This window comes from Sinocyclocheilus grahami, unplaced genomic scaffold (assembly GCF_001515645.1).
Source record: "Sinocyclocheilus grahami isolate Dianchi unplaced genomic scaffold, SAMN03320097.WGS_v1.1 scaffold15.1, whole genome shotgun sequence".
Taxonomy (NCBI): domain Eukaryota; kingdom Metazoa; phylum Chordata; class Actinopteri; order Cypriniformes; family Cyprinidae; genus Sinocyclocheilus; species Sinocyclocheilus grahami.
This window is the reverse complement of record NW_015505194.1, coordinates 2,991,283-3,002,098: the sequence shown is the minus strand read 5'-3', so window position 1 is coordinate 3,002,098 and position 10,816 is coordinate 2,991,283. Positions and strand designations below refer to the sequence as shown.

The 10,816-nt window shown below is 37.2% G+C and overlaps 2 protein-coding genes across 2 annotated transcripts in view; both read right to left on the bottom strand.

Moving 5' to 3' along the window:
- LOC107602646 (signal-induced proliferation-associated 1-like protein 1) overlaps window positions 1-3,559 on the bottom strand; it is a 101,710-nt gene extending 98,151 nt beyond the window's left edge. The window contains exon 1 of the mRNA XM_016295211.1: window positions 3,241-3,559. The gene's annotated coding sequence lies outside the window, so the exon portion shown is untranslated. The remainder of the gene's footprint in view (window positions 1-3,240) is intronic.
- Window positions 3,560-9,886: 6,327 nt separating this feature from the next.
- rab15 (RAB15, member RAS oncogene family) overlaps window positions 9,887-10,816 on the bottom strand; it is a gene marked incomplete at its 5' end in the record, with an annotated part of 2,675 nt that continues 1,745 nt past the window's right edge. The window contains one exon of the mRNA XM_016295199.1: window positions 9,887-10,635. Within this exon, the coding sequence (XP_016150685.1) occupies window positions 10,477-10,635 (159 nt within the window). The remainder of the gene's footprint in view (window positions 10,636-10,816) is intronic.

Below are 10,816 nucleotides of genomic sequence, written 5' to 3'. Positions count from 1 at the left end.
GGTCTAATCAGATTCAATGATCTATGCTAAGCTACAGCTAAAAGTGCTACCGTCAGACCCGGAGATCGGCTGAATGGATTCGAAAACGGTAAAACTCTACTGTTTAACTCTAGGGGAGTTGGAAAATGAGCCTATTTTCAAAAATAGTGGAGTGGTTACATTCATATAATAATAAATAGGTGTTAATCATTTTAAAGCTAAAACTAGAGACTTTATTTGCAACAAGACAAGGAAAACATACAATTGTACAAATTCCCACTTGTTGTTTGACCTCCTATTAAGTGACGTGGCAGTGTAATGACAATAAAGGATATAAATGACTAGGCATGCGTCGGTATGAGATTCTGACGGAGTGATAACCTTAGATAAAAATATCACGGTATTGCGATTACAGCTCTAAAATGTGTTATTTTTAAATGTCTGGGTAAAAAACAACAGCTTTTTTTTCTTCCACTGAACACATTTTATTTTTAAGAAACATATAAGAACATTTTGGAACAGTAAACATGTCAGGCTAAATAATTAGAATAAATAATTAAATTCTTCTTAATTAAATGCAGTCACTTAAATGATCCTAAACCTGCAGCTCAACAATAATCAGAACATAAATTATATTCTGTAAAAAAAAAATCCCTATAAATAAAATTTAAAAATGCAGTCACTTAAGTGAGCCTAAACCTGCAGCTCAATAATCAAAAATATAATCAAAACAATTTCTGTAAAAAAATAAATAAATGCATGCATGCATAAATCTGCAGCTCAACAAGGTTTTTGGAGACATGCTCGCTTTCTACACATTCATCTTTCGCGCAGTCTCTCTGTACAACGCTCAAACAGTGGCAAAGTTTTTTTGTTTTGTTTTTTAAATGCGTGATTTTGAACAGATGTAAACAATGGCAGGAGGCTCAAAAGTATAGACGTGATACCAGTTAAATTTAATTATTGTACTAAATCGCAGAAAAGTAGGCTACAGTACGTACTTTAGACTGCTATTCCTCACTGTGAAGTAACGTGAGGGAGGAAACCAGTTGACGTTAGCTAGTTAATTAGCCATGCTATCTGCCTCGGTAGCAAGCTAAATAGTATTTATTTCAACACTGAAACAAACGGCGGGCGGGTCTCTGTCTTGATCGGGGGTGAAAGAGGGAGAAAACCGAAGATGACACGGATATATAGTTTATGTTCGACTTGGAAGTATTTATTTAGCAATAGGCACTAAAATGTCATCTGTACGGAACATCATTGTGTACAGAACATGGTTAGTCTACGTTACCCGAAAAATTCCCATACGACAGACTTCGTCTTTTTCGACAGGGGTTCCAGGGATTCATCTCCTTCGGCCATCCCACACACAGGTGACTCCGCTCGCACCAACCGGAAGGGCTGAGGGGGAGGGGTCGTGTGACTCGCTACGCTCTTCGCTGAACACAACTGAGGGAGTCCTGCACTTTCAGTCTTTGACGACACGTAAAAAAACTGCGCATACCGCAGGAACGGTATAACGGAAAATTTTTGTGGTTTAGAAACCGTGACTTTTCAAAACCGCGGTATACCGTGAAACCGGTTATCGTCCCATGCCTACACGCAACATATTTCATAGTATTTAAGCAGTGATAAAGGCATTGCATTACAAATATACTTTATTTTAATCAATTATAATAATAAGAACTCAGATAAACCGTATATTGCCGTAGTCGTGTGTTTATTAGTCACGTTGAATCAATGAAAGCAGCTGAATCTTCTGTTTATCCAGCTACCGCTATAGGCATTTCCTGGGTTTCTTCTGCGAGGCGTATTTGGCGTTTCAGCGCAAGAGCGCCCTCTGACCTTTGGATGGAGATTTACTGCTGATCACAGAACTGTGCTTCACTGAAAGATATGCATGACAATCGCAGCTTCTGTCGAATCGCGATCTCGATTCCATTTCGATTTATCGTGCAGCCCTACATCTAAAGTTAAAAAGGGAATGCTCGAAAGCACTTAAATCGGGGACCTGCTCTTCAAATCCACCCCCAGACAAACTGCATTTAGAGCCTGGCCAATACACAGTGAGGACACACCACCCACACAAAGAAGAAAAGACATGCAAATGACAAATCAGCAAAGCCCTTACAGGGAGAAAACAGGGAGAGTGAAGGGCCATTAGTCAACCTACAACACAGACCTCACAATTTTGATGTGACAAAATGTTATGCATAACAAATGCAATGCAATCTACAGCCCAGTGACTCCTCCAGTTGGACGCCTGATATAATTCTCAGCTAATGCATGGATTCTATAGATATTCAATTCCATAGATAGCGTCCGGAATGAGCCTGTGATGGCCAAAAATGCTGCTAGGTAGGCAGCTGACTAGTTTGAGACACAGCCTTTGTTCTCAAATAGATAGATAGATGATAGATAGATTCAAAACTTCTCAGATCATTAGTGATTAATAAGGATTTTTAAAATGAATCCTATAGAGATTGCACTTAAAAAAGCATCAACTACATGAAGAAATGTATATTGGCTTGGCTAGAAAAAAAATTACATTACATTATTTCCATTACTTTTCCAGGCCTCGAAATCACACTAAAATTTCACTGCAATTTTCCAGGGTCATAAGAACTAAAAAGACGTGCTCACAAGCAAGAATTCAAGTGTTACAAAGTAGCCTATCTCTGAATTATTTACCAGTGAACCTTAACCAGGTAACACCCCGCTTAATAAGGAAAAACACCGGAGTCCATATTATTGCAATCCATATGATTAAATTCCCTTCTTGACTGATGCAATGATGACTAAACGTGCCATGCACAATCCACGTTGATGAAGTTGCTGGGCTGTCAGCTGTAATCGGCCGTGTTTGTGTGATCTTCCCACATCTGGAGTTAAGACCAAAACTCTTCAACTAACGTTACAGCCGCACCATTTCCACCTTGCGCCGTCTTGTTTATCAGATTGAGACCAAATAAGCACGACACATAGGACTACGGGTTTACATTCCGACTGCTATCAGTTTATCAAAATATGGTCGCGTTCACTGCAACTTTCTGATCGAATCTTGCTTTCCTCTGATGATCAGGTGAGTCGAGATCATGCGTTCACCGTCGCAACACGCTCGAGAGATAAAACGAGCATTTTAGCGCGTACAAAGACACGCTTTCTTCGAAATAACCATAGTGGACCACCTTTACAGATATAAAAGCACGGTCCGGAGTTGGCATGCACAGTTAAATCACAGACATCTTACGAACTCACCTTCTTCCCTCTCCAGCTCTCGCTGCTCTCGTGCGGTCTCTTCTTCTCCCACAAAATCTTCCGATAAAAGTCCGACACGAGCGTCTCTCCGCCTCGTAATAATCGCCCGCTGAGTGCAGTCTATGTGCGGCCCTTATTCCTGCTGTTTTCCAGTGTGTCGCGGGAGAATTTTGACTGTATCGTTGTATCTACTCCAGCAGCAGCACCGTTGGCCAAGCGTCTCGTTCACAATTATTCAACTTCGAAGTTCATACAAAAGTTGCAGCTCCGACTCGCGCTGCAGCTGCTGATGAGGTCACTTGGCTTCGCTTAAAGGAATCTCGCGATAGCTGAGAGCAGCTAGAGGGGAGCGTGATTTGTATCTCTGGGAATGGGCCCCCTACGGACAGGGTTGCCGTAGCAACAGCGCAATTTATGTGCTGCACGGTTATCACGCGACTGGTATTTTGTTGTCTTGGACAAGAGTAGCAGGGTTGACCTGTAGGCTACAACATGTGCTTTGCTAAACCTGTGTCTTGTTATTTGGGTAGCATTTGAGACATGTTTTATTCTAAGCATAATGGTTAACACTTGATTACTAGTAAGAACAGTTAGTGTTTTACCTCATTTGCCAAACCTTCTCCAGTTTATCCAGTTGAACATTTTTAAATGTTCTTTGCTATTTGTTACCAAATAGTGCCTAAGAACTGTAAACACCAGCAGCAAATAGTGTGTGAAAAACAAGAAATGTGTATTTTTAGACAATAGTCCTTATTAAAATCAATACCATCACACGTTGTCTTTACCATCAAAAAATCTCTGAATATAAACCCAAATCAAAGGCATTTTATCCTATGTTTTACACAAACTGCCAGTTTTATGTCTATAATTTCATTCAGCAGTGGATGACTATTCTAACCCAACTCTAGCACTCTCTATTCTATTTGTATTCTTACTACTTGTCTTCTATTAAAAAACACTTGACCCTCTGTCATTTGCACTCTCTATTCTATTTCTATTCTATTCTTACTACTTGTCTACGACAATACACTAGCTATTGTTTATGGTTAAGGCTCTGATAACTTGCCATAGTAACCTTTCTTTTTCTTTTGTTGTCAGTGACCACTAACTGGTGTTATATAGTATGTAAATGATATAAGGTGCATGCTTAAATGTAACTAAAAAAAATAATATTAATAAAGAGCACATACAATCCAAAATGTAATGTCCTCATTGAACACATGGGAGGAGGTTAATCTCTATGAAATGAGTGCACTAGATTCCATGCATACTCTTTTGTGAGAAGCTCCATTAACAAACAACACGCTGTTCTTGAGAATTAACACAGCTGCTAAATTTCAGGTAGAGAGAGAAAAAAAAGAAAAAGAGGGAGTTTGCAAGGATTATAATCACAGTGCACAAACAGAAATCATAATGTCGAACAGGTTGCTACCATCTGACCATTTCTTCTAAATTATTTAGGAATGTCTTTGTCCCATTTGTGCGATCAATACTTGATGCCCCCTACATGTTGACCACACAAATGCATGTATGACTTCACAAAGGAATGTCTTGTCAGGGATGCTAGGGGAACAGGAAGAATGGTCCCATTCATTTAGCTCCACTCAAGCGATGCAGATACACTAATACAGAATGACATGCAGAAAGGTGACAAGTTGTTGCTGAGTACACAGGGTCTTTGTGTGACCCAATGAGAAGCACAGTGTAGTGAGGCCTTCAAAATGGCTGATGCACTAGTTAGTCTAAGTGATTAACATAATGTAGCATACAATTAAGATAGCCCATGTTGTTTATTGTTCATATTTGTGTTATTATATTGATAGAATCAGCAAAAGTAATTACCAAATGCCCACAGAGAGAGATTAATGACTGTCAGTTATATTCACCATGTGTGTTCCAAGACTTTATTAGCATTTCCCTCAGAGAAGCATAAAGTCCTAATGCAAGTTAGTAATTGCAGTTGCATTAAGAAATCATGATTATATTTTCATAGATGCTCAGTGCACATAATGCGGTGTGGACTATGAAATTGGAGATATCCGTGCTGAACGTTTCTTCTGGTGCTCTGCAATTCACAATGACTCAGTCAATATCCTAAGGCACTTCCCTGGATGCTTCCCAACTGACTCCAGGCCGAAAACCACACAGGCACATTCAGTGTTTAACCCACTGAAAAAGTACATTTGTTTTATTTCTTCATCTGTGGAGTTATCAAAAAGGAAAATTTATAATTCTACAAAATAGGATTTCAAGTGGTTTTCATATAATGTTTGACAGCTCATGTAAAATGTAAATCGTATTTGAATTTTGTAATATATATTTATCATATTCATTACTGAACAAAATATGTATATTTTCAATTATATATATATGTGTGTGTGTGTGTGTGTGTGTGTGTGTGTGTGTGTGTGTGTGTGTGTGTGTGTGTGTGGTACATTTGTTTTATTTCTTCATCTGTGGAGTTATCAAAAAGGAAAATTTATAATTCTACAAAATAGGATTTCAAGTGGTTTTCATATAATGTTTGACAGCTCATGTAAAATGTAAATCGTATTTGAATTTTGTAATATATATTTATCATATTCATTACTGAACAAAATATGTATATATTTAATTATATATATATGTGTGTGTGTGTGTGTGTGTGTGTGTGTGTGTGTGTGTGTGTGTGTGTGTGTGTGTGTGTGGCAAAATGTATACTGAATAAATGATGTTATATATTTTTACAATACATATTGCGCATTATATATAATGTTTAGGTATAGATCAGGGGTGGCGAACTCCGGTCCTGGAGAGCCGCAGCCCTGCAGAGTTCAGCTCCAACCCTAATTAAAACTCACCTGCCTGTAGCTTCCTAGTAACCCTTCAGACCTTGATTAGCATGTTCAGGTGTGTTTGATTAGGGTTGAAGCAAAACTCTGCAGGACTGCGGCTCTCCAGGACCGACGTTCGCCACCCCTGGTATAGATAGATAGATAGATCATTTATTGCAATAAATATCAGCCTAACAGTAAGGTAAACCAATAACACCAAATGTACATTTAGTTCAAGATCAAGTAGCCTTCTCTCAGCCTTTTTCATCATCTTCAAGCAGGTATAAAGGAGGGATGAGAAGGCAGAGTAGAAAGAGTCTGAATGCTGTGAAGTTCTCTCAGGGTGCTTAGCATTCCACATTGCGCACCTCCAGAGCTCAGAGAGCCAGCGTGACTCACTCTGGTGTGAAAGCACAGTGTGGCGAGGTGGGAGGATGACAACACAGTGCTTAGCAGAAGTGTCCTGAAGCTGGACCCCCCCTCTCCTCACCAAACGCCCCCGCTGCATGCGCATGCACCCCAAAAATAATACTAAAGCACATCTTGTTTCTCTCTTTGTCTCTCTCTTTAGGATGCATTGGTTTAATTCTCTCAATGCCTGGCAAGCTTTTGTTCTGAGCAAATCACTGATTAAAAGAGGATAGGTGAGAGCCAATAGGATGGAAGCATTTGATTATGGCATGACAGGATTATCTAGGAAAGGAAATCTGAGGGGTGCTAAGGGCTGTTTTTGAAGCTCTCCCTGTCTTCCAAAATTAGCTTGATCCCGGATCCAAACCTCAGAATACTGACAATGGGGATGGAGAAAAAAAGATCAAATCTACAGTAGCTGGATCTACTCAAGAATGTGAGCCAAATGTGTTCTCATGTAATCTTCAGACTTTGGCTGTTCTTACATGATAACTGTCATTATATTATCTAAGTTAGCCCTTCATTTTTTTAACATCTTGATACTTCATCATGTCGTGTCAGGGCTTGAGGTCCCTCATGCAATTAGACAGTCGATGAGACCTTGTGAGATGTAAAAAGTCAGATTATTCAGCTCAGACTTTTCATTAGCAACACTATAGGGAGATCTTTCACTTGGCCCACTCTGTCTCTCAGAGATGACACATAATATAGAGCCATCGTCAACAGAACACATTGTGACACCTGAATAGATTTACAAACTTTACAAATGCATCCTCTGCACACAATACACATTTAAATGAAGTATTTGTATAAAAGGAAAATAGCAGAGTTAGGCAAATCAATGAGCCTTTTAGTAGAATATGAAAACATTTGTGCGTTCATGTGAACCAAACAGGCTCCAACAATATTAATGAAGATAAATGTTTGTTGTTGTAATAGATGCACATGAATGTGAAATATTGCATTACTATTTTACATCAGTCATTGTCATTTGAGAGTGTGGGGTGACAAAAAATATTGCCTTTTGCACACAGACAGTTCACCCAAAAATGAAAATCCTGTCATTATTTATTCACCCTCATGTCATTCCAAGCCTGTATGACTTACTTTCTTCTGTAGAACAGAATAGAAAATATATTGTAGTGTATTCGTTCCATGCAATTAAAGTTCCATTCATAGTATGGACACTTGCTCACAATTGTTTAGTTCATGTTAGCTCAGGTCTATTAAATAATATAAAAAAGAAAACTGTTGATTTACATAATCTATTGTAAATGCTGAAATTAACGATTAACTAAGATTAATAAATGCCTTGGAAGTATTTTTCATTGTTATTTTATGTTAACTAATGTAGTTAACTGTGTTACCAAATGGAACCTTATTGTAAAGTGCTACCAATATATTAAACAGAAGAAATAGAATAGGGAATGTAGTTAGATCATAACATTTAGATAATTTTATTGTGTAATATATTTACACTGTAATTGTTGCATTGATTTATGCGTATTACTTACAAATTAGCTGCAAACATGAGCTTGTGCCACAAAATGTGCTTAAATCAGTGCTCTCTCTGTCCAAGCTTCATCCAGCTGTGTACGGCCTTGAGAGAAGGATCTGCTTTGCTACAAAATGCACAAGCAGAATATTGTTTCAGAGTATTTTTAAAGTACCATTAATAATCAGTTGCATCAAGGAACAAATTCTTGTTCTGAGAAGAAAAAAAAACCCATCATGACCTTGATAAAATTAAGCAAATGAGCTGACTTCATTATCAAAATACTTCACAAATGCTGAAGGATATTTCCCAGTTCGGAGCATTACATAAAACCGCAAACACATTCTTCTTCCCCTGTTGTTACCCCCAAGTGTGTTTTATGATGCATAACTACATTTCAGTACACGGATTTCAGCTTTGCACAACTGCCTCCTGGTGTTCACTTGTGGTGTTGCACTTACAGAGACTTGTATCTCCAAATTCCTCATTAAAAAAAAATAAAAAATTAGATGTTTATTCGTAACTACTTGACCCCCTAAACAGAATCACAATATTACAGTTTATATATAAATAACCACATACGCATTTACATTTCTCAGATGTTTTTCATGGACATATTTCATGAAACAACTTCTCAGATAAGACAGGTAAACATATCAGCATTATTCAAGAGTTCATTTAAGTCAACATAGTACAATACCACTTGCACATATAAATGCTGCAACAGTGTAATATACATTGAATCATTAGCAATACAACCCATGTCAATGCAGCGACGCACATCGGCATCAAATGCTGGTTCAGTTCAGTCTGCATACATTTCACTCAAGTTCTATGGGTAAGATGTTGATTTAAGCAGGAGAAAAATATTATTCGGTGTGCTGTTATGAAAGTTAAACCACATCAATTCCAGAATCATTTATAGAGTAAAAGTTGAAACATTCCAACTATTCTAATCAGGTAAATAGTGATTATTGATTGAAAAAGAGAGCTTGATGTAATATTGGTGTAAAATACCACATTAAATTATAATATTTGAGTCAATTTTAAGCAATAACCTCAGATTGATGAGATAAAAACCATTGCATTCCTTTACAATCAAAGTGGACCAGAACTGGTAAGTAGCATGTTGTTTTTTTTACAGTGCTTTTACAGAAAAGAAGCGTGTATTGTTACACTGACATGAGAAGCTTCATCAATTCATCACTCAAGAATAAATGTATAACCTTGAAAGAGCATTCATTGGTGCATTGAAGGTTTTAGTATTCAAAAAAATTATAGAAAGCCAAATCAGGTCTGAATATATTCACATGAAGTCCCATAGCAAACCACAATAAAGAATATATGTTAACATAGGCGCTCCAGCCATACAACCATGTTGAAGGAACAGTTCACCCTAAAATGAAAATTTGCTTAAGATTTACTCTCATGTCATTCAATGACTCATATAGACGAATTTGTTTTTTTTAATTGGATTAGATTTGGAGAGCTTTATCATTACATCACTCGCTCAACTGTGGATCCACTGCAGTGAATGGGCGCCGTCAAAATGAGAGTTTAAACAGCTGATAAAAACATCACAATAATCCACATGACTGTAGTCCACCAATTAATGTCTTGTGAAGTGGAAAGCTATGTTTGTAATAAACAAATCCAGCAAGACACTATCCATAATATTGCTTTCTCTGAATCGAGAGAAATATGCACAGATCAAGCACTGTTCACAAGAGAAAACAGTCCAAAACAGTTCTAAACAAATGTGTTGGTGTATTTTGCTGTGAGAAGACAACAGTAAGATGGAACTTTAGTTTAAAGTTAAAATACCTTAATGATGGATTTGTTTCTTATAAACGCAGCTTTTCACTTCACAAGACATTAATTGATGGACTGGAGTCGTGTTGATTACTTGTGGATTATTGTGATGTTTTTATCTGCTGTTTGGACTCTCATTCTGACGGCACCCATTCACTGCAGAGGATCCACTGGTCAGCAAGTGGTGCTAAAAGTAAACAGTAATGCTAAATTTCTCCTTGTTCTGATGAAGAAACAAAGTCATCTACATACTGGATGGCCTGAGGGTGAGTAAATATTCAGCACATTTTCATTTTTGGGTGCACTATTCCTTTGAATAAACCATTTCATCAATGTTGTCTTACACTTTAATCAACTTGTTTTTTTATATTTGTAAAATTGAATATAACTGACTGACTCTGAATGTGTGGCTTGAATGAGCATAACTAAATAATGTACAATTACACTGCAGTGCCCTTTTGATCTCGAAAAAACTGAAACATATTCTTAATATACAAGTATTCTGTAATGTTCCATCTTAATTTATAGTAACTATAAAATAAATAATGAATAATAAATAATATTCATGAGAATCAGCAGGAAATAATGCCATTAAAGGCACCAAACACTGTTTAACAAGAATGTTCCAATAAATAATATTCAAAATGTAAATGTAACATAAATATGGAAATCAACTGAAAAAAGTAGTCATGTCACTTCCTGTCCTCAGCACCAACAGGACTTATGGGTGCCGTCGCTAACATTACACAATCCTTCCTGCTCCTCCAAAACAGCGAGATTGAACTGGTCATTCATGGATCCTCCCAACAAATCAAGATCCTTCTTATTGGCTTGTAAGACTAATTCAGCCAATCGGGTGAAAGACTGTAATTGAAAAAACACGGAAAGGAAAATAAAAAACCTGATTAGCTGTAGATAATCAAAATGTACAAACAAAATGATCAGACGGTTGCACAGATTCACCATTCTTCAAATATTTAAAAAACAAAAACAAAAATACAGAAATACTGGAAAAAAAAAAAAAAAAAAAAAAAAAAAAAAAAAA